This window comes from Anabrus simplex, chromosome 12 (genome assembly GCF_040414725.1).
Source record: "Anabrus simplex isolate iqAnaSimp1 chromosome 12, ASM4041472v1, whole genome shotgun sequence".
NCBI lineage: Eukaryota > Metazoa > Arthropoda > Insecta > Orthoptera > Tettigoniidae > Anabrus > Anabrus simplex.
In genome coordinates this window covers 15,805,009-15,830,052 of record NC_090276.1, presented here as the reverse complement: position 1 = coordinate 15,830,052, position 25,044 = coordinate 15,805,009, and the positions used below count along the sequence as shown (strand labels likewise).

The following is a 25,044-nucleotide window of genomic DNA, read 5'->3' as shown; positions in this document are numbered from 1 at the left end:
TGTGACCCATATGCCCCCTAGGGATTCTCAACTAAGGTTGTCCTCCTCAGGTCTAGGATTGCTTCCATTTGTGTTAGGCCCCTCCACCATAATCTGTTGTATCTATCTTCCTTTGGTGAAATCTTGTTCTCTTCTGAACCCAGCTCTGTAGGTTTGTGAGTCCTAGGAAGTCTTGCAGGTTCCTGGCCTTTATAGCCTTTCCCTTCCTTTACCAATGGCACCATTCTTTGAATGTCTCCACCTCTTCTTTTTATTTCTCTTCTCATTAGTGTTAAGAAGGGTTGGTTGCCTGGTTGTAGTTCCCCTCAAACCAGTAATCGCCACTACCATTTAATATTTCCCAAGACTTTACTCTGCTTCCTCAATGATCAGTTGAATTCAGATCATGATCAATCATAGCAGAACTGACACTTGCCTGCAGTTTGTCTTGAATCACACTTCATAAATACAAAACCTGCATCGAGCAACATCACACCACCTCATAAAAGAGGATAGAAGTCACATAATTACAAATAATAAGGCACACACCATTTACAAGGATATTGAGTGATGTTCTTCAACCTTGTTGGTCTCACAAGCCTTCCTGGAGAACTGCATGAGGTTGACATTCAATTGTTTCAACCACAAGGTTGCTTGGAAGATGGAGTGGACATCATCACTTCCACAAGGCGTAATACAAGTTGCCAGTACTGTGTTGCGGTACGTAGTGTGAACTTAATCATATCAGGAAGAACTGATTCTACTTCCCACAGTTGTGGGGTGAGGACATTCCCCTGAGACTGCAGGGGCGTGACACAGACAGTTCAGCATATCATGCAAGAATGCCCACTGCTTGCTTTCTTGGGATCTTTGGATGAATTTTCAAGAAGCTGGCCCCAAAGCTGTGTTTCCCCTGGACATTGACCTAAATGCCTTCATCTATTTAAATGTTCTTTTTTTGTTCTCTTTGTAATTATATTATATATGGAAATTAAGCTTAAAGACCTGGAAACGGAGGCACAGGAAGTTGGACTTCAGATAAACATTAAGAAGACAAAGGAAATGCGATTGAGAAACCGAAATAGCACTCTGTTGCAATTGTATGGGAATGTTATAGAGAGAGTGATTAGCTTTTGCTACCTAGGAAGCATTGTAGCAGGGAATGGAGGGGCAGATGAAAATGTGGCCAGCCGTTTGAACAAAGCTAAGGATGCATTCGCAACACTCCGTCTTATATGGAGGTATGAGAACAAAACTGCGGGTCTTCAATAACACTGTTAAGTCTGTGCTGTTTTATGCATGTGAAACCTGGAAAGTGACCAAATCTTTGACACGGAAGATGCATACATTTTGTGAACAAATGTTTTAGGAGCATCTTAGGGATATACTGGCCAGAAGTGATGTCAAATGAGGAACTGTGGAAGAGAACACACCAATTATCGATTGAACAGCAGATTAAGAAAAAAAAAAAAAGTGGCAGTGGATTGGCTATACACTGTGTAGATCTGATCACAGCATAGCAAAACAAGCTCTCGAGTGGAATCCCTAGGCGCAGAGGAGGAGAGGAAGACCTAAGATGACATGGAGGAGATCAGTAGAGATAGTGTGTGAGCAGCTTGGGTATACATCCGGAAAGCTGAAACACATAGCACATCGCAGAATCAGATAGTGAAACCTTGTCTCGGCCCTATGCTCCTCAACAGGAGTTTAAAGAATTAAGTCAAGTAAGTTTGTACTTGTATTGAATTTGTCACATTCGAGTGAATAACCGTTTGTCAGATAAGTATCGTGCACTAAATTGTGTGTATGTGCAGTATGTCCAACCCTTGTCACGTTTCTCTACGGGATCGGGTGTGAAGCGAGATGAATCTTCATAGCGAGTTTCTACGACCGATGCCCTTGCTGACGTCAACTTTGTCAGAGGAGTTAACGAGATTAAATGAATGAAGTTATATGACTGTAGGAAGGGAGAGGGTAAAATCCGATGCCGGCACATAACCTACTCCTGTTGAACAGCTAAAGGCTTTATGTCCCCATCTGACGGACGCATCACCATTAAGAGCGTCATGCCATCACCCCACATGAGCACTGTGGAGAGGTTTGGAATTTAATTAAGGTTTTTGGTATGCAATCTAGTGATTAGAAGTTGTATACCACCACCTCTTGCACCATGCCAACCAATATTTGGATGGCATTTTTTTTTTTTCACCAACGGGACTTGAACCGGCTAACCACAGTGTCAAACCATATAGACTTCATGCCTTAATGATCATTGCCGCCAGGCGAGCTCATCATGCTCTAAATAAATAACCAACATAAAAATCATATCTATTACTCTGTGCCATGAATGCATCAATTTAAGCATTTATTTATTAAGTCATATACAGAAAGATAGAAGTAGGAATGGGAATATGTATGGGATACCACATTGACAGATCAGGGTGGGGAGAAGAAGTGACAGAGGGGACATAAATTTTCCAGCTAACTCATTCTTGGTTGCCAGCGTTTCAACCCAGTGTGTCAATTTCTCTCACCAGTTGCTAACTAGCACAGGTGCCAAGATGCATGGCTAGTGCGTACTGTGGAGGCCACTGTATAGGCTACTTGGAGCCACTGGCAGTGCCAATGCACTATGAGAGACTTTGTCTCATTTACAAAAATTGATGCCTGCCTGGCCATCAGATGATACCAATTCCCATAGGGAACCTGAAATGTTTGTCCTGAATGAGTAATGTCCAATAACGGACCAATTATGTTGCAGTTATGAATTTACTCGAAATATTTCAGGTTCCATATGGGAATGAATATCTACAGACAGAGAGGAGATGAGCACAAACATGAAGGGGCAAGGGCAATCTTCACAATTCCAAACATTGGTTCTTCAAGTAAGTTAGCTCTCTACCTTTCAATCCCAGTTTTACTTCCATTTCTTCCTAGCCTCCACTGAGCTTGTATCTGCTTCCCAGTTTCATCAGGAGGGTGGGCTGTCCGTTACGTATTCAGCCTGGAGTCTGGTTGGGTCCCACCATCAAAGAGTTATAGGGAAACCGTAGAAGCCAATAGTGTTGTCGTAATCAGTTGTATAAGCCATCGAGAGGAATGAATTATTGAGCCAGAAAGTGGTTTTGCAGCAAGACTGGCCCCATGAGTTTCTTCTTTCATAACGTTCAAAAAACTATTCAGTGCTACTCATATTGTCACAGCCATTAAAGAGACCGAGGCAGAAGTGGAAGCTATGTTGTATTCTGGCCTTTGATAAGACACAGATGCAGAAATACTGCACTCATCAAGCTGTAAAACATAGGCTAGAAATCAGTAGCGGCTGCTGAGGGGGACTAGAGGAGGGGCACTACTTTTCACAAATTTGCATTCTTATTGAATACACACAAGTAAACAAATGCATACTCTGTTATTCTTAACTTGATCATTATGTTTGTTAATTTTATTGATTAAAAACATGAAAGTTCCATGCATGAATTAATATTATTGCGCTTTTAAGGCCGCATTGGATCACTGTAGTCAATTTCTGTCCGGTCTTCTATGATGTTTTATGGTTTTTTTCCCTTTCTGTTCTTCCAGTATTTCTTCATTCTATCTGATCTTCATTGTCATTGTTCTTCTGAAAATACTCTTTTAGTTGTAATTTTTGGTAAGAATCTAATTTTACTAAATTTTCTTCAATTTATTTACTTTGGTTGATTTATTCTTTAAATCCTCCAGTGTTAAGTCTAATTCTTTCATGTCTTCTTTTATTTCTTTTATCCAGACAGGTGGTTGTTTTTGTTTCCAAAGCTTCTCTAAAATTCTGCATATTAACCTGTCTTGAGGTGTTCTCAGCAGATGACCAAAGAATTATATTCTCTTCTTTTTTATGAAATCCGTTATAGGTTCTATTTCCTGATATACTGCTGCATTTGGGATGATACACTATTCTCCTTTTTGGTTCTTCTTATTAATGCATGTTCGTTCAGTTCTTCTTTCTATTTTTAATTTTTTTTCTGTTCAGTTGGTTTTTGAAGGAAGTGTAGGTGGTAAGAACAGTAGGGGTAGACCAAGGTATGAATATGACAAGCAGATTAGAGCAGATGTAGGATGCAATAATTACGTAGAAATGAAAACGTTGGCACAGGATAGGGTAGCATGGAGATGATACACTATTCTCCTTTTTGGTTCTTCTTTTTAATGCATGTTCGTTCAGTTCTTCTTTCTATTTTTAATTTTTTTCTGTTCAGTTGGTTTTTGAAGGAAGTGTAGGTGGTAAGAACAGTAGGGGTAGACCAAGGTATTAGATTAGAGCAGATGTAGGATGCAATAGTTACGTAGAAATGAAAAGGTTAGCACAGGATAGGGTGGCATGGAGAGCTGCATCAAACCAATCTATGGACTGATGACTCAAACAACAACACAATTTTTTTTCTATGTTATTCTTTTGGCTTAGTTTAAATAATGTTTCACTTCCGTAAGTTATTTTAGGTTGGACTACAGTCTTGTAATGTTTCAATTTTGTTTTTATTGATAAACGTTTCTTGTTGTATGTATTTCTGGTTACTTTTTGGGCTCTGGGTAATTTATTCGTTCTCTCTGTCCAAGAAATGTTTTCATTTAAATTGTATGTTATACTTTTTCCAAGGTATTTAAATTAATATATTGTATGAAACTTTATTTTTATTTTTTTCAAGTGTTTGAGATCTTTTACTCCAGCTTTTGTCCAAGTCAGGCTCAAAGGACATGCATGGAAAACAGAAAAACTCATTAGGTAAATTGACTCCCAGCCACACAAGCATTCGTGTCTTCTATACACCTCTTGTTAGAATTTACGCTGATATTCGCGCCCTTTAGCCTATATTGCCCCACTTGTTCTCATTTTAAACGAGCTGCTGTATCCGCGCACTGTATATGACAGATTTAATTTTCACTACACCACACTAAATATTATGTAATAGGATATTGACTAATTTCATTAGCCAGCGTAACACCCTCCTCAGACGGCAGATTGGCAACACTTGCATATGAAACACACATTGGACTCAGCGCAATAAGCCTTCTCATGCATTTCCGTCAGCAGGGCCTGCCTTTTGTCAGTCCCCAAATCTCCCATTCTCTGTGTGTTAAGAAATAGTAGGTTCTATGCAGGTGCGAACCAAACTTACCCAAGAAAGTGTCTGCAGAGAAGGGCAGAGGCTCAGCATGACCGACCAGCAAGCTAGAGGAAGCAAAATATGCTTTAGATCAAAACATTGCCCCAATAGCTATCTGCATGTTGTGCCTAGTACTAAAACCGAATGCTTTATCATTCATAGTGTTAGTATTTGTGAAACCATATAATAATAGTTTCTTAGCTGGAGGGGCACGTGCCCCTCTGCCCTTTAGAGCCAGCCCTTACTGCTAGAAATACATCTTAAAAAATGTTGAACTGAACAAGAAGTTTCCTTAGTTGCATTCCCAGGAGTAACTTCCTCCGGGAAGGTAAAAACTAACCTCAGTCGTTCAGTCTAATCTCTCTGTTAAGCTTATCAGCAGCCTGCTTCACCCTGTACTTCACAGCACTCCTACTGCATTATTATCTCGCCTGGCCTTCAATCATTTCCTCAAACAACTGCTGGCAAACCATACTCTGATAGGTTGCTCCCAGTCATTAGCTCAGACAAGGCAAGATAACTTATATCAAGCTATGTAACCACAATTTCTTTTAACCCAGTCAGCTGTAGTGTTCATGATATTGTTTACAGGATTTGTGGCTTTTTAGAGCAAAAACATTGTCTGAGTTTACAATTCTCGAAATTGAACCTGAACATATTCCTGCATGCAGCGTTGTTTATAGAATTCTGATAGTGTCACTCCCCAGTTTAAATGTACTGCTCTTTTAGTATGGATATCATTGCAAACCAAGTACCTTAGTAATTTATGCAGTTCAATTATTCATAATTTTTGGACGAAAATAGTTGGCTGATGTTAATTTGGTTGGCAATTTGATTTGAGCTGCCTAGAATCTGAGAAAATGAGCATTCAAAGGAAAGTCACGTGGTGTGTCATGTTTTCTGCCAGCAAGAGACAAGGGCTATTTTTTAAACTAGCTGACCCACCCCGGCTTCGATCGGCTGGCCTTGCATATTAAATATCTTCCGTATACCTACAGACTACGTTATGTGACACTCTGTGGGGCCATTCCAAATACATTTTCTTTGGGAGCATTTCAAACTAAAATGGTAGGTCAGTGGTTATCATTGGTATTCGGGGGATCAGAACAGTTTCACCAGGTCCACACCCAGTGAGGATCGTGCACTCAGGTATTTTTAATTTTTTTTGTTTAGAGATTTGATTAGCAGTCTTGTCCCATTGCATAATTTTGGTGTGTGTAGGTTAAGGAGCAATAATATAAGGGAACCTACCTTCAATCAGTTTGTGGAGAAGAGTTCCAGGGGGAGTCGAAGAATTTAAAAATTCAGTTGGATAATGTACCGCCTCTTCTATATCCAGGACAGTATCAACTGAATGGTTAGAATGTTTGACAGTGTATTATGATTCTACCATAGATTACAAAAGTGCCAGTGATCAAATTCTAAACTATACGACTTGCTTGCTTCAGATAAACCATGATTCTAGGCAACGCCAAGCAGAAAAAAAGCATATTGCCCGTCTTAAAGATGGCTGACAGTAACCTAGGCAACGCTGTGAATAGAAAGTACTTTGCACATCATTTTTGTGGTTTTCATGGTAGTGATGGAAAAACAAACTGGGTGACCGTATTAATTCATTAATATATATATTTCTATAGACTTTTCAAGAAATGCAAGATTTTTTTCTGTACTGTTGAGACGATTTGGAAAATTTTGGTACAAACTGCACCTTTCAATGCCCTCTGGTTTAAGAGCTTGAGTTTTGTGAAATATACACGTTTGCGTTTTATATATATAGATTGCGGGCCATTTTCCAATGAAATAAGAACCACTACATATCATGAATTCCTTTTTGTTGTTGTAACCTATGGCTTTATTGGGAAGTACGGTAACTCCAATGAAAAACTGATATGTCTAGACAGTACTAATACAAAAATAACATGTATAATGTACAAATGTATTAGGGAACTGTTGTTTCATCTTGTTTCTAGCTGTCCAGTGTAGGGCTGGTAAATTGCCTTTTTTTTTTTTTTTTTTTTTTTTTTTTTTTTTTTTTTTTTTTTTTTTTTTTTTGATTGGGTTGAGTCCTGTGTACTGAAGTAGGTGTTCTGAGTCCCTCACTGATCAGTAATTTTTGCATATGGTACTCTTTTTCCGTCTGGTGTATTTTGATTCTGGCTATGTCTTCTGGTATGGGCTAGAATAAATTTGTTACTTTTATTCTTCTGTCTCGGTTTCATTCTTGGCTTTGACAATATGAAAGTGACCGAGGTATGAGCGATGCTAGTAATACCATTCCTTATGCAGCCAGGCCCTGTTATGAATGGTGTGAAAATATCGCTCATAGGGTCAGTTGTTGCATGCATTTCAGTGGGCTTGGCAGACTGATACGTAATAGCAACTTCTGGCTCAGTGGGGAAAGCAACGGGAAACTAACTCACTTGTCATTTCCCTAGTATGCCTCGGCTATCATTATAGCTGTTGGCAGAGCTATGAGGATCAAATAAGCTTTCGGGCTGAATACTCAACATACATACTAGATGTGCAGCTAAGCAGTCCTCTCCTGTTTCCAATCTGAAGATTGCCACTGCTTCCTTCCTCGGCTTGCTTTTATTTTTGTCCCGTAGGTAATTTCTTGTCCGCCTCTGTGGCGTAGTGGTTAGCGTGATTAGCTGCCACCCCCAAAGGTCCAGGTTCGATTCCCGGCTCTGCCACGAAAATTTGAAAAGTGGTACGAGGGCTGGAACGGGGTCCACTCAGCCTTGGGAGGTCAACTGAGCAGAGGTGGGTTCGATTCCCACCTCAGCCATCCTCGAAGTGGTTTTCCGTGGTTTCCCACTTCTCCTCCAGGCGAATGCCGGGATGGTACCTAACTTAAGGCCACAGCCGCTTCCTTCCCTCTTCCTTGTCTATCCCTTCCAATCTTCCCATCCCTCCACAAGGCCCCTGTTCAGCATAGCAGGTGAGGCCGCCTGGGCGAGGTACTGGTCATTCTCCCCAGTTGTATCCCCCGACCAAGAGTCTGAAGCTCCAGGACACTGCCCTTGAGGCGGTAGAGGTGGGATACCTCGCTGAGTCCGAGGGAAAAAGCCGAACCTGGAGGGGAAACAGATGATGATGAAGTAATTTCTTTCCCCCATTTCTTCATTGTTGTAAGGTGGGTAGTTTCTTCTATATTTCAAGGGTTTTATTTGTGATTATCTTCTCAATTGAGTTAGCTGCCAGAGGTTTGGTTCTCATGTAGGTACTAGTGCCAATTTTTTTTTTCTTTCTTTGCTACTTTATCTGCCTTGTGCTCCTACATGTGCGGGGATCCATTGTAACGTGATGTTTATCTTTAAAGTTTTTAATTTTGTTAGTAGATGAATTCCTTTTTTATTTCCTTCTACATATCTTCAGCTACGTCTCCACATAATTTCTGTGCTTGTTCAAACATTTGTCGTAGCGTCGGACAAGGTTTCATTGGCTCTCATCGTTGAAGTGTGTCACCTACGAAAATAACCATTTCTGAATCTTCATTTGCACTTCGTTGTCAGTGTGAAAGCGCTTGCCACCAAGGAGCTTCTTCGGCTGCAAAAAGAGGTGGTAGTTGCTAGATGCAAGAGGATCGGGGCTGTAGGGAGGCTGGTTGAACTGCTGCCAAACAAAAGACTGGATTAGTGCTTACTAGGTTCGGTCTTCTCCGCCATTCGATAAGCGGAACGGAATGGCAAGTAACTTTGGTTGCATTTAGCAATTTTGTAAACATGTATTGCAGTACCAAATACCTCCTGTTCTGCTTCCTTAATCATGCTCACCTGCATTTCACAAGATACATGTTATAACACCGGCATGGGAAATAAATTTGGGCCACTATGGTTTTCGCTTTTGCAGTGTACATTCCGTCCCCTGCCTCTCTGCTGAGTTTCATTTAGATCTGATTTACCTCCCTTGCAATTACAGTAACACACTTGTCAAATATGTCATTTGATGTTCAGTTGTGTAACATGAGTATAATTGTCTTTTTTCTGTTTCTAAAGTCAGATTAATATTTTATGTTACTGATATAGCAATTGTCCTCCACTCATCTCTCTTTCCAACTGGCTCCTTCATTTCTTTACATGATCGTGTCTTGGTTTTCATTGTTAACTTGTTTCAAACATGGTTAGTGATGTTCAAAGTTTGTTTTTTGTCTCTCTACAGCTATTGCGTTCTTTGATCACATCAACCTGGTGTATGGCACCATCTCAGAGTTCTGTACCATGTCGGGCTGTCCGGATATGACTGGCCCAGGTCTCAGGTGAGTATGAGATAGATAATTATCTATTAGGGGTTAAAGCCCTGTCATACACTTAAGCACTTCATTTAGGATGTACAGCGTTTAACATTATATGATTATATAATAGAAATAGTAAAAATAACAACAGACTATGAGAAAACTAATTGATATAATACTAATAGTAAATATGGAAGTAGTAATCATCATTATCATAATCTGGAGCAGTTTCCAACCACAGGCTGGGTTCGCATGGAACATAAGCCTCTATATCATTTTCTGTCCATCCACCACTTCTCTTCTGTCACTGTCGTTCAGTTCCCTCCTCTTGACTCGATGCTCTTCTTTACACCTTCCGGCCATCTTTCCCTCGGTCGTTCTCCAGGTCTCCTTCCCTTCAACTCCATTTCTAACACCTTTCTTTGTATTCTCTCTTCTCCCATTCTCTGAACGTGTCCATACCACTGCTGCCTTGATTTTTTTATCTTTTCCTGTAGGGGTACCTCATTTACCATTTCCCTAACTCTCTCATTTCTTACTCTGTTCATTCTTGTTAAACCTACTCGACACCTTTGAAACTTCATTTCCACTGCTTGTATTCTACGTTTTTCCCTCTCCTTCATCACCCACGTTTCTGGTCCGTACATCAAAATTGGCGATGTGTTTCCAGAATTCTTAATAGCATTCCGGCACCGTGTAGGGTAAATCAACCCTACAGTGAGTGCTAAAACCATCTAGTCTCTCAGAAGCGGCAATTACCGAGCTCGATAGCTGCAGTCGCTTAAGTGCGGCCAGTATCCAGTATTCGGGAGATAGTAGGTTCGAATCCCACTGTCGGCAGCCCTGAAGATGGTTTTCCGTGGTTTCCCATTTTCACACCAGGCAAATGCTGGGGCTGTACCTTAATTAAGGCCACGGCCGCTTCCTTCCCACTCCTAGCCCTTCCCTGTCCCATCGTCGCCATAAGACCTATCTGTGTCGGTGCGACGTAAAGCAAAAAAAAAAAAAGAAGCGGCAATTAATTTAGCATCATACCTGGTGTAGGATTCATGGTACATTGTTTCAGGGGCCATTGGGAACTTGATTAGCGAAGATGTGAATGGGCAGTGGTAGTGATTATTGTTGTTTTAAGGGCAAGAGGACAAGATTCATCCGCCCCACATTTCCACAGGAAAATGTGACTTCATCGCAGAAGACTAAATCTTCCCACATGAAGTTCAGGAGTCCCGCACCCCTAATTCAGTTATGTTGTACCGACTCTCCACCCAAAATAAACAAATTGAGTCAAAACTTAATTAACTATGGTCACTTAAACAAATTCACCAAAGTGAGTAACAGGAAACAAACCCAAATGACACTTCTCGCAGATAAGCAATGAAGACTACACGAACAAGACAGTAGAATAAATTCACATATTTAAAATGAAGGGAGAATAACAGAACAAAAAGTTACAAGTGAAAATAAGATATCAATGATACACATGAAAACACCGTACGTAAACAGTCTGAGATAACTTACCTTAAGAAAAGGCCAAGAAAACGACAGATAGGGAATCTGCCACTGAAGATTGAAGAAGTTAAACTTTAATGAAAGTAATTTTCCTTATGCGCAAGGAATTGATCATTAAATATACTAAGATGAAAGTTGACTAAGGAATAGGGACTTCAATTAAGGTCAAAAACAAATTAAATTTAATTAAAAAATTAAGTTATTAGGCCAATACCCTCAGAAAGTAAATGCCCAAAACATATCCCCCCAAAAATGAAAACTAAAATGCAAATAAAAATAAAGGTATTTAACACCAAAAGATAAAATAGAAAGTGGCAAAACAAAATGAAAATAGATAAGTGAAGTGGGATAATAAGGCATATAAGGGCATTACAAAACAGGAGGCGGCCCAAATCAATGTTAAAGAGAAGGAACAAGTAAAAAGGGTGACATGACACAGCGCCATGTTGGAAAATTTTCAATCTCACTGCCGAAATATTAAATTAAACAAGCACAAAAGCCAAACCATAATGAAAACAAATTATCCCTAGTACTTACTCAACCTTCAGAAAACAGTAACTTAAAATTCAAGTTATATCCATTACAATGACTTCAGTACTACGAACACCTAGTAGCCATCGAAGCAAAGATAGATATTTAAGAGAAAAATGAAATTAAATGTCACTCTCTGTGAAATAAAGCTTCTAACAGCTTTTAAGCCATTATTTTAACTCTTTCCTTTTTTCCTACTTGATTTCTTATTGCCTGTTTTGCCCCACATATACATCTCTACCACCGAAAACATCTTGTTTCCCAGAGCCTCAACGCAGACTAAAAACAACCAAGAGTCATCTCATTATTGGCAACGAGCGAGGAGATAGAACTTTCCCTACTATTACCACTTAGTTCACAGTTACGCCAACAGGCTGTGTATACAGTTCACACAGGCATGTGAACTTACAATTGAAGTATCATATAGGTACATGACATTTAATTGCATGAAAGGAGAGTAATACTCACCTTAAAATAAAATATGAAGCTCTTACAGTACCAAAGAATATTAATACAGATTTCCAAATCACAAGGATAAATTGCCGAAAGTTATTAGCATGACATTATTGTTACAATGTGCAGGAAAGGAGGACCAAGCTATCAATGAAACAGCTTAGAAGAAATGGTTCTCCTCTAGTTCTGCCAGAAGGAGGGCCTTATCTTGTTCTGAAGTAGAAATGCATGGACGGCTTGTAGAATGCATCTTTGCTTCTTGAACATGTTCTTGATTTAAGCTTGGCTCAATACCTTGCAGCAGAAGCAGGAGGTAGCTTCTGTTGCTGAAACACAAGCCTTTGGCAACATGGCTGACCTACGGTTCACAACCTCTGCCTTAATAAGAATGACAGTTGTAAACACAGTATGGGGGCCACATACCGATATGCAAGGATATCAGACTGTAGGTAGTAAAATGTATCACAGTATTCCCTGCAACATCACAAAAATGGACAAGAAACCTGTTCACTTTTCATAACAAACACAAAATAATGGAATGCACAAATAAGAAAATATATCCTGGATGGTAATTGTACTAGTGATATTTGGATCTGTCTTTGTCTGCCTATGGCTGAGCTGTCTAGGCCATCTGGGAGAGGTATGAAATGTCCTGGTGTGCATCATACTACTGAACCTGAATGGATAAACCTAATTACAAGCATTGAAATAGCAAAGGTAGCAATGATCCGTCTGCAAATGATTTGGAAAAATGATCAAATCACCGTGAATACAAAAAAGGCTTGTTGAATATCTGGTCTTCTTAGTCTTCTAGTATGTTGCAGAGACGTAGACTATCCTATAATACGATCGTGCATGAAATGATGTGCTAAAGGAAATTGTTGAGGATTCATTGGACTGCTCATCAAATGAACGTCAATTCTGATAGTCACAAAAAGTTACAAGTGAAAATAAGATATCAATGATACACATGAAAACACTGTAAGTAAACAATCTGAGATAACTTACCTTAAGAAAAGGCTAGGAAAACAACAGATCGGAGATCTGCCACCTAGGCAACTGCCTGTCATGCAAGGTCTCTCAGGGGATCGTACGCTACATTGGACGTGTAATGCATCGGGAAGATAGTTTTCAAAAGTTGATTGTTGAGGGCAAAGTCCAAGGAACCAGACCACGAGGACAAATACAAATGCAATGGATCGATGTTGTGAATGGCCCGTTATATAGTTCTCTCTGAGTGAGCAGACTGAAGGTTTTGGATAGAGAAGAGTATGATTCATTAGTCAGATAGGTGAATTGTGACCGTCAAAATGGTGCAGCCATGAGGCAAAATGAATACGAAGAGATGTATTTATTAATTTACTGGATTAGTAAGAAGGGCTTGTTAAATTACAGGTTATAAACTTTAGAGCTAATGTGAACTTGAATTCCTTAAATTCTGTCATTCCATTGCCCAGAATAATCATGCAACGTTAGCCAGACAACAAAACTGTTTTCAGGAGCGTGTGAACCTTACTTGATGGACTCTCATATGCACAATTTGTACAATACCATGGGCTCATTCTTCTTCTTCTTCTTCTTCTTCTTCTTCTTCTTCTTCTTCTTCTTCTTCTCCTCCTCCTCCTCCTCCTCCTCCTCCTCCTCCTCCTCCTCCTCCTCCTCCTTCTTTTTAAAGGTAATGTATATTTCTCTGTTTGGAACACTTCCTATTTCCCTTAACAAAGATTAACAGTATGTTATAGATGAATAAGTGCAGGAAAAAAGACAAACATAAAATGTGTATGTTATTGTCATGCTCAGATTAACTCTTATGGAACTAACTGTATGTGTGTCACTGCCATAATAATACCTATATTCTCTATGTATCGTTTGTCATACACGTGCTGATAGTATGAATTCCCTTTCTCTTGTGAATTGTAATTTAAATTCTTGGTTTTCATTGAGTTATACTGTAATTTTGCAGGACGTACCTGTGGTTCGACGACAAGGGCAAGAAGACCCGTGTGGCCGCTCCCCAGTACATCGATTACGTCATGACCTTCACTCAGAAGACTATCAGTGACGAGTCGATCTTTCCCACCAAATATGGTATTTATGACAATTTCCGTTCTTACCACTGCCTGCCTTTTTTCTCTGTTGCATCCTATTTTTCAAACATGACACCATCCTCAGTGTAAAATTCAAAAATGAAACATATATAAAGGGTACAAAATCTTTGATGGTTGATGGCAATTTTACATTAACATCTTTTTATTGTACCATATCCTTGTCGGATGTCGATTGTCATTGGGGTGTTCTGGGTTTTTGTTCTCATTAAGACGGAAAAACATGGGGATACAGAGTCCATAATATTCTCGTAGATTCTGTAGCCAAGATGTTCTCCTTCTCCTGCTTCTACTTCTTTCACTCTTATCTTGTCAGATAAGCTGGAGGAGTCTGTGTTTATAATTTTGAATGATACGTCCAAAGTTTCTTCTTTTTGATGCCGTATATCTCCTCCTTTGCAAGTTATGAATCTCATTATAAAACCGTATTGGATTTCAGAATAAGAAGTTATTATATTATATTATTGGAAAGGTGGTTTTTATTAATATAATAACTTCTTTATCTCCTCCTTGTTCAAGTGTCGGAGTTCTTCAGTGTTTCTAAGGCAGCATTTGTAGCACCGCATCTTGCAGGATTGAAATTTTTTGCTGGTGTTTTCTGTTAGGTTTCCAGCCTCAGCACTGTAAAGTAAGACAGAGAATTACATGGAAATAAACAGAGACAGAGATAAGTATTGAAGTCCGTGTTACAGAGGATTTTATTCATTCTCTTGAATACAGACCTTACCTGTTCAGTCCGGGATCTAATATCTCTTTTCTCTAACACTAGAGTGTAATCTTCCTTGCCACGCATCAGGTGCATCGCACATGAGATTCATTGGAAAACTGGCTGCAGATGTCTTCAAGTTTTGTTTTAGACTGTCAATATTGGTAGGCCTTTGATAGTGTTAGTCATGAGGAGATGTGGAATGTACTCAGACAGATGGATATATATGAACATCTGATCCGTAACATCTGCTGTACTTGGAACAAGAAGCCAACGTTAAAACTGAGCGTGTTGAAACAGAATGGTTCCCATTAGCAAAGGCGTAAGACAAGGCTGTATACTTTCGCCTGATATTTTAGTCTGTACTCTGAGTTCATCAAGAAGAAATCTGGATTGGATGTGTCAGCTCATGGTTTTAAGATTGGTGGATTGAATATAAACAACTTGAAGTATGCAGATGACACCACGGTTGCTTCCTTTCTACTGCTAGTCCTTTCCCATCCTATCATTGTCATAAGACCTATCTGTTACAAGTTATAAATCTCATTGTTAGGTCCGTATTGAGCAAAATATACCTTTCTGAAAGAATATTTCTTGAGGGTTGACCTTTTCAATACATTTTATTTTTTAGTAATTTACCTAAATATTGTTACATCATTAATATGTCTTAAGCGGGACATGTTTTGCCTATTTTTTAGGCATCGTTAGCCGCTGTTTCTAATATCTAAGATCAAAATTGCTAGGATCCTAGGCTTTGTTTATGATAAAATGCTTAAAATAGTTGGGCTAACATGAATTGCTCTGTCTAAAATGATTATACATACTATATATATCTTATATAGAAACACCTGGCTGACATGAATTGCTCTGTCTAATAAATTATGGTTACATATACTATACATAAAAACATCTGGCTAAATTGGATTACTCTGTCTAAACAATTGTGCTTACAGATTACTGTACACTTTATAAAAATATCCTTGACATGATTGTTACACATTGGAATTAACTAATTACGAGGGGAGATGAAGTATAAACGGGATTTTATTTTTTATTTAAATTCACTTACTGAAAAACACAAGGCGATTACAATTTATTTTATTTTTCCACATAGTTTCCTGCTTTGGAAATGCATTTGTTCCAGCGCATGGGCAGGTTTTTGATGCCGTCATCGTAAAAAGGACAGGCTCATGTCACCTGCCAGTTGCGTACAAAGTCTGCGCATTGTCGTCGAGGAGGATGATGTGTGGAATCGTTTGGTCTCGTCTTTTGCAGTCATGTGCAACCCTCGCCTTGTTCAACTGCTCGCAGAGCAGCATTGATTGTGCGTCGCTCATACAAAAAATAAATAAGCAAAATGCCTTGCCGATCAAAAAAAAATGGTTGCAAGAACCTTGCCAGCTGACAGTCGAGTCCTAGCTTTCACTGGTGCTGCCTCCCCTTTCCTCCACCACTCCTTACTGGCTTGTTTGGATTCAGGAGTGTAGTGGTGGACCCATGTTTCATCGCAGGTGATGATCCAACTCAAAAATGCATCACCTTCTTCTGCAAACCTTGCTGTAAGCCTCTGACAGACCTACAAACGTCTCAACTTCAGATTTTCGGTCAAAAGGCGAGGGACCCATGTGGAACACACTTTACGGAGCTGTAGGTCGTTTGTGACGATTGCTTAACAGCTCCCATCACTGATTCTGAGTTGTTCTGCAATTTCTGATACTTTCTCCCGTCGATCGTCGTCAGTAATGTCTTTAACCGCACAAATTTTTTCGTCTGTAATGCTGGTCCAAGGACGGCGATCATGTTGCTGATTTTCCACCCGTTCTCGTCCTTCCTTGAACTTTTTATGCCGGGAAAATACATGCATCCTTGACAATGTTTGATCACCGAACTGTGCAGTCAATCTCTGACAAATTTCCACCGCTGTAACTCCTTCACGAACAAGAAATTTTATAATTAAGTGTTGTACAGTGGAGGGGTGCACCTGTTGCTCCGACATCATGAGCGTTACTGACAAAATGGCGGGAAATATCTAACAGCATGCTCTCCCCACTCCTAATGGTCCCGCCTAAGCATAGCAGAAGCGCGGAGCCAGTCCTACCAACTGTTGATGCTCAGGAACAAAAATCCTGTTTCTATTTGGTCGACCTTCGTATAAGTGTAACAATCATGTCAAGGATAAATGCATAGTAACCTGTAAGCACAACTTTTTAGACAGAGCAATAGTATATCTAACCATAATTTATTAGCCAGAGCAATTGATGTCAGCCGGATGTTTCTATAAGATATATAGCATGTATAAATTTTTTAGACAGAGCAATTCATGTTAGTCCAACTATTTTAAGCACTGTATCAGAAACAAAGCATAGGATCCTAGCAATTTTGATATTAGATATTAGGAATAGTGGCTGAAGATGCCTGAAAAGTAGGCAAAACATGTCCCACTTAAAACATATTAATAATGTAACAATATTAATGTAAAGAAATAAAAAATATAATGTATTGAAAAGGTGGACCCTCAAGAAACATTATTTCAGGAAAACCTCTCTGTGTCAGTGCAACATAGAGCAACTGGTAAAAATAATGATTTGTGATTCTAAGTCCCGAATTTTTACTCTTAAAAGGTGGAAACCTTTAACTAGATAACCATCCCCTCTTAAAATGAGAGAGTTCCAACCCTTCGAAGAATGAAAGTATTGGAAAGGTAAAGCGAAAGGCTGTGAGGGTTGTGCTTCCCTTGACCTTAGAAACCTAATGCCAACGAAGTCTGAAGGCCAAGAGAGACTGAGTGGGAAGAATGAAAATGAAGAGCTGGCACTTGATTAGATGTCCGTGGTTGTCAACTTGCACTCTCACAGGACTTGCTCTGGATTTGAGAATGAACTGGAATGTAATCTCAGTCATCGTGATCATCCGGATCCTGCCAGGTTGGGATGTTTATGGCACCTCTCCATCTTCATCTGTCCGACCACTATTGTTTCTCCTTAACTGTGTTCCTATCCAGGTTTCTTCTAATTAGACTATTCTCGGTCATTTTCAACCACCTTAGCTTGGCCAAATATATGGCTTCCGATTGAGATGGCTTGCTGTTGTATCATTACCGGCATGCTAGCCGGCCATTGTCTTGGGAAGGTGCGGTATCCAACTGATGCGCCCATGCCGCACTGGGGCGAAACACTGGTCATTTTTGGCGATTGAGTTTCCTGAATTTTATTCATTCACGTTAGTTTGAGTTCCCCTCTTGTCCTCCCTCTTTCTGTCTGGGTTTTCATCATCCACTTCAGCATCCTTCCCTTCTTCTATCCTCTTAACATATCCAAACCAGCTTAAATTTATCCCACTCCATTGTGTCAAAAAAGCTTTTCCTCTCCAATTTCCTTCCTGGCATCCTAATTTCTTGTCTGTCCTTTCTTGTCTTTCTTGTCATACTTCTTAAAAATTTCATTTCATATCTCCATGTGGGAAGATAAGTTAGAAGCAGGTAGCCTGTTGATATCTTTAAGGGTCAAATAGAGGATAATGTCACAAATATAAATATGTGTAAAAAATAAACCAATGTAACCCATTTGAAACTTGGTACCCTTACATACAAAGGTCACAAAAGTTGCACGAGACAGTCTCGTTCATAATTAATTCTCTTCCTTTTTGTATTGATGCATAATTTTAATGTTCCACCAATCACCACTTTAATTTTGTACAAATTTAATAAAGAAGTACTGGTTTAGATTCCCTTGGAATCATCCTCAGCTTATACAATACATTAAATAAGAAGAAATTAAGATTAAAACACACATCACAAAAGATATGTCTAAAAGTAAACTCCATTTAATCTCATAAATGTTTGCGTCTTATAAACATACTAAAAATAGCTTTCTTGAAGTTGAAATTGTCTGGACGAACACATCCATCGTTTAATGTCTTACATGACAGTCTAGTTCTTCACATGTCCAGCTTGGCAGACTTGGTAAGCTCCTTACATGATGGACAAGTTATGCCACGTGGGCTCCAGTTTTCTGGCTTGTTTTATTCAAATGCCTCTGCAATTTATCACCGTAGATCTTGCAGGTTTATTGAATTTTGTCCCTCGTGTGTGACTTCATGCACCCAGATGTGCTTACCCCCCCGATTTAAGCGGGAGACTCCCTATTTTTGGTCCTTGCCCCCTCCCTCCTGACTGCGGATACTTATATCCCGATTTTGAGAACAGATTTAGTATTCCTGTATTTTTTGAAAATCCCAGGTTTTTCCTCATTCTTTCAGTAGCTGGAGACAATTGAAGTTCAGTGGGCACTGGGAAGACAGATGCAATCAGCCAGAATCTCCAATGTAATGCTTTTTATTTTCACATAGCAGTGCTGACTGTGAGACTATTTTTTAAAGCATATTTACAAGGACAAAAACTCAGTTCAGATCATAGCTTCCTGAAAAAGAATTCTGTAAAAAAATTAAACCTTAAAACCCGTTCTACAAGGCTTGTGCTTTGAGCCTAAATCTAGTTCAGAAATTTATAAGAGGCCTAAGATAGTTACAGTGAAGAGTCATATGTTATAAAGCTTAGATACATGCAATATGTCAGTGTTTATAAATAAATAATTAAATAATTGATATGAGAAATTACGTAATTCATTACTATAATGTATTAAATATTCTTCAAAGTTACATCATCAATGATGTGTCGTTACATGTCAGGATATGCTGAAAAAAGAATCTGATTTTTTACTTTTGAAAGTTGGCACATCTGTGAACTCCTGCATGAAAATGTCTGGGAATGCCGGGTGTGGTGAATTTGGAGACCCAATGGACACTACCTCTGCCTCACTGTTGACCATACCACAGAAGGCACTGAAGGCATTGCTGTCGAATGACTACCATCCTGGAAAACTGGTGGGCTGCATGAACCACATGCATGTTTGTCCATTTCGATGTGGCGGTAAACCCTGACAGCTCGGTCTCCTTACTCTCTAAACTGCCCAATTATATATATATATATATATTGGAGACCCAATGGACTGGTGGGCTGCATATATATATATATATATTTTGCTAGTGGCTTTACGTCGCTCCGACACAGATAGGTCTTATGGCGACGATGGTAGAGGAAAGACCTAGGAGTTGGAAGGATGCGACCGTGGCCTTAATTAAGGTACAGACCCAGCATTTGCCTGGTGTGAAAATGGTAAACCACGGAAAACCATCTTCAGGGCTGCCGATAGTGGGATTCGAACCCACTATCTGCTGGATTCAAGCTCACAGCTGCGCCCCCCTAACCGCGTGGCCAACTCACCCGATAATTATATAGTACCATCAAAGATAACGCTACAGTCCTGACACACCTTAGCCTACCAAGCGATTGCTGCTCGGCCCGAAGGCATGCAGATTATGAAGTGACATGTGGTCAGCATGATGAATCCTTTCGACCTGTATTCTTGGCTTGTTCTAAAATGTTGAATTTTTATGGCATCCCAAACAGAACATCCTTATTTTTCAGAGAAAACATTTTGTTTATTTGTTTTGTTTGCATCTGCTCTTGTGGTTAATCATCCATGTCCTTATGAGAAAACAGATATCTGAAGGAATAAATTTGATTTTTAGTTTAAAATTTGAGTGCATGTAAGTGATCTTTTGTCCTCTCACACTTGTTATCATGTGCACGTTTTGTTTTGTTTTCAGCGAACGAGTTTCCTAGCTCATTTGAGTCGATCGTGCGCAAGATACTTCGGCTGCTGTTCCACGTGTTGGCGCATCTGTACCATTGTCACTTCCGGGAGGTGGTACTTCTGAACCTTCACGCACACCTAAACTGTGTCTTTGCCCACCTCACTCTCTTCAATCATCGGTTCCAGCTCATTGAGAGCAAGGAGACGGATATTCTGCAAGACCTCGAGGTGGCCCTCAGAGTGCATTCGGACAATTCCGCCAACCCGGCAGACCCAGTTTCAAGTGAAGGGGAGGGTGAGCAAAAGGGTGAAGGGTCGGATCGCGAACAAGAGGCAGACGACTTAAACAAACAACCCCCTGATCTCATTCTAGCGACTAATGCCTCCGTTGTAGAGAAAGACGTTTGGAAGACGACAGCGGCGGATGGCAGAAATAGTGCTACGAGCGAATTGGGTGTTGACGCCCAAGAGTTGGCGTCTTAGAAGGCGAAGGAGAAAGATAAGAGAGGAGAAAACCAGTGTTGTTAAAGTTGTTTTGTCCCCCCTGCACTGCAAGGAGTAAGCATTTGTCATGATGCTCGTGTTGAAATGTATCTCGGACTGGAATTCTTTTTGTTTGTGTATGCCTTGCGCTGTAAACAGAGGAATGTCTTGTATATAAATGAAGTCTGCTGTGTTGCCTCAGAGTGGCTGTAAATAAGGTTTTTTTGTATACCTCGATTATTGTAGCAAACAGTCTTTTGTGACCGTTTGCACACTTGGAAAAGAGAAAATAAAACCATAATATTATTATTTTTAATAATGGTGATGTTGATGCTGTTGTATGTTTGAGTTTTCGGATATCGTTAGATTCAGTACTGTGATTTGTTGGAGTACATGTACAAACTAAGATAGTCAAAAACTTGGATAATATTGGATTTATTATTTGATACGGAGGGAGATTTAATCCAAGGACGTTCTGTTCATATGTAAAATGTTGTAGTGTTAAATTCAGTTTTCTGACATGATGATCTTTGAAACTGTTACAGAGACTGTACTTGAGGATTTTGTTTAACTCTATATTTTCTAAACGACTTTCTGTACTTTAATACTGTCCAATTTGAGGAACAAGATACTAATGAGGTTTTTATCAGTTGGTGGAATGTGCGTCATACTAATTCCATATATACACAAATACTCTGTGCAATTTTTTTTTCAGAAGTTGGCACAAATAGATTGCAGGTGTGTGCATTATTCGAGATAAGGTTGTTACCAACCTCGTAATATCTGTATATCATTTGTGTTCATCGTTGCACCCGGAATAAGTTAACTAGTTAAAAGAGAGGCGTCAATTACGTGTTAAGTATGGCTGAAAGTGCAACAAGTTCTCTTATTGCTTGTTCATGGCTAAACAAAAGCTTTGTATTATTGAAGAAGCAAAGAATATTGGAAATCGCGTAGCGTGAAGAAAGTGCAATATTAGTGAAAGTTGCAGTCACGACTGGGGGGGGGGGGGGTAAAATGGCCGAATTTGAGAAATAACTGGTAATTCCGGCCATCTTTTAGCTAAAAAAAAAGAACAAAACAAAAAACATGCATACGTTGAAATAGACTGCGCGATTATGTGAATGAAAAGAGGCAATACGAAGATCTTGCTGTTTCAACAGAGTCCGAGACTAGGGCAAAGATTAGTTAGCATTGTTTTAAGACAAATTGGAATTTTATATAGGATTCATTTCTAGCAAATAAAAACAAATTAATGTTTAAAAAAAAGAGAATTTCCTTCTTAAAGTTAGGATGGGTGGGTTATACAATGGGATAAATTATTAGCACATATGGTATTATCAAGCCAGATCTGGATTCAAAAATTTCATGGTTAAAAAAAAATTTATTTAAGAATATGGAGTCTCCACAGTTACTCCAAATCATTTTAGAGCAGGTACAGAATTAATTGCTCTTTTGTAGGTTATTTTAGATACTAATTTACTCTCAGAATATGTTTGCGGTTAGATAAAATTAGGTGTCAACTCTTGTAAATGCCACTGTAAGGATACTTTCAAGTTTTTACCGAGATCCAGTTTTAAGAAAATAAGTTATGTTTGGACTGCATTTACTCCACTATAGAATTCCTTCATAGTTCTGTGGGAAGCGTGTCTATAAAAAAAAAAAAAAAATCATCCTATACTACTTCTACTTCTGATTTTCTTTTCACTGATGGCTACTTCTTTGTTCTTTTACCTTCCTAAATGAGGTTATTGCCTTTAGCTTATCAGGAAGTATGAAATACTTTTGAAGAACAGTACCTTACACTTGTTGCCATATTAGGCAGGCCGCACACATATCTGTTATGTGCAAGTTTCATGCATATGTTGTGTAGCTCAGCTGGTATGTCATCTATGTAACATAGCCCTTTGTTGTACTGGTATCTACTGTATTGTTGCCATGTCTAACAGCTGATAGCCTCCAAAATATTGTTACGTGTTGGCGGGGTAGATAAGTGAATAAATGAGTACAGAACCTGGTAGGAACCTATTTCTAAGATTTATTAACTTAGCACTACAATTAGAGATTTACACGCACGCACGCACGCACGCGCGCGTGCGATAGCCGAGATTACAACTTACACGAGTACACTCACACAGTTCGCGCTCTCTCTCTCTCTCTCTCTATTTTCTAAATGACTCTGTGTACTTTAATACTGTCCATGCATGCACACACACACACTCTCTCTCTCTCTGTCACGGTCCACAGTCTACACGTCAGTCTCGCAGGTCGGGATAGTATCCGCTGTTCACTCAATCCGTCGAACCCTGTTCGCAGTCCGCACACGTTGACACCCAGTGTTCCCTTTGCGCTGGTCCAGAGCACTCCAGGTTCTCCTCCAGCAGCCAGCCTCAAGGGACACACACACACGACATCAGGGAAACAGGAACGAGCCCTCGGCTGCAACAGGCAGATGCTCCATCAGGCTGCACTCTCCCAGTCCATCAGTGACTGCGCTCCAGCGAACTCAAGCTCACTCTTACTCACTGACTCCAGGCAGGTCGTTCCTCTCTTATATACCTGCTCTGGGCCTTCCAGAGCAGTCCGGATGCTAGATGTATCCAGGAACCTCACAAGATAGAAGACTCCAGATTGATAGTCGAGTAATTTCCATCTTGCTCTGCTGTGGGACCGCGGACGGAGGCGAGGGGGCCGGCCTAGCACGAAGTGTTGCTCGTGATTGGCGCGCTCGAGCGTAGGGGGGGTGGGGCCGATACGATGACGCCCCCGGCGCGTAGCGACTTGGCATGGCGGACGCTATAACCATTACAGGTAGCGTTTATAACTACAGTAGGTATTGCAGAACATTCTCTTCAGAAAACTACAAAAGACTTGTTGTTAGTCGTTTAGTCGCTTTCGACTCTCCGTGACCCCATAGACCAAAGTGCGCCATTTCTTCCTGTCGTATACTATTTTCCGAAGTCTTTCTAAATTGAGAGCCGTGGCTTCCTTGATGTCATCAATCCACCTCATCCGTTGTCGCCCTCTTCTCCTGTTACCATCAGTCTTCCCCAGCATTAAGGTCTTTTCCAGTGAATCATGTTTTCTCATGATATGACTGAAGTACTTTAGTTTTTGCCTGAGTATTTGACCTTCCAGTGAACAGCCTGGGTTGATTTCCTGTAATATGGACTTATTAGATCTCTTCGCAGTCCACGGAACTCTAAGGAGTTTTCTCCAACACCATAGTTCAAATGCATCTATTCTTCGGCGCTCAGCCTTTCTTACTGTCCAGGTTTCGCTTCATTGCAAATTCAGTCCCACCTCAGGACTGGCTTTGTAGTTAAGCTTTGAATTATGCTAATGAAGTAATGTTTGTAATTTACATTAAACAGTTATTTTACTGTATGTACACAAAATATATACATATTACGGTATACTGTAGTTACTCAATTATCTGCAGAAGTTTCAAAGTACAGTAACACTGAGGTTAGTTTTCAAAACCTGTTCTACAAATTAATCGAAATGTAATTTTAACACAGAATTTGCTAAATAGTAACAAAATTATGTAAACAATTATGTAAAGTATGTAAATATTAAATTGCGTACTTGAGTCTACAAATAGTTAATAGCTGTAGTAAGCAGTGCATTCCAAAGTTACTCCTATATTCATTTATTTGAATAATTACTCAATGGGTAATTGTAATGATCACTTCACCCACGTGTGCTAAGTTGGGCTCGTTGGTTGGTACTTAGCGCACCCAGCCAGATGCATGGCTAGTGCATACTGTGGAGGCCACTGCGTAGGCTACTTGGAGCCAGCGGCTCGATGCTGGCAACCAGGAATGAGTTAGCTGGAAAATTTATAATGTCCAATAACGGATCATTTATATTGGTATTATAAATTTACTCATTTGGGACAAATATTTCAGGTTCCCTATGGGAATCAACATCTATATCTTCTACTAACTGTCAGATGTTAAAATTGAGGATAGTTTCTTGTTTTCAGACGAATTAAACTGAAAACTAGACTGCTTCAGTACTTCTCATTCTGTAGCATATGTAAAAAGTTAGATGCAGTCTGATGGTTGTGTAGTACCACATGCATGTCAGTGGCAACACTGGCAATCCACCTGACAGTGGACAGCACTTTACTTGTTACTATAACGTTAGCTACCTGCTGTCATACCACTGGCATGCAACCTGCACAGTGCAGACAAGTGCAGTCTGCCTTAGTTGATATTGGTGCATCAGCTCAGTAATAATAGCTCTG

At 39.8% G+C, this 25,044-nt stretch overlaps 1 protein-coding gene across 3 annotated transcripts in view; it reads left to right on the top strand.

Annotated features, from left to right (window-relative positions):
* LOC136884411 (MOB kinase activator-like 2) overlaps positions 1–21,111 on the top strand; it is a 604,905-nt gene extending 583,794 nt beyond the window's left edge. For all 3 annotated transcript variants that reach the window (XM_068229932.1, XM_067156548.2, XM_067156549.2), the window contains exons 3-5: positions 9,279–9,375; positions 13,808–13,932; positions 20,323–21,111. In XM_068229932.1, the coding sequence (XP_068086033.1) occupies positions 9,279–9,375; positions 13,808–13,932; positions 20,323–20,792 (692 nt within the window). In that variant the 3' untranslated portion in view covers positions 20,793–21,111. The remainder of the gene's footprint in view (positions 1–9,278; positions 9,376–13,807; positions 13,933–20,322) is intronic.
* The last annotated feature ends 3,933 nt before the right edge of the window (positions 21,112–25,044 follow it).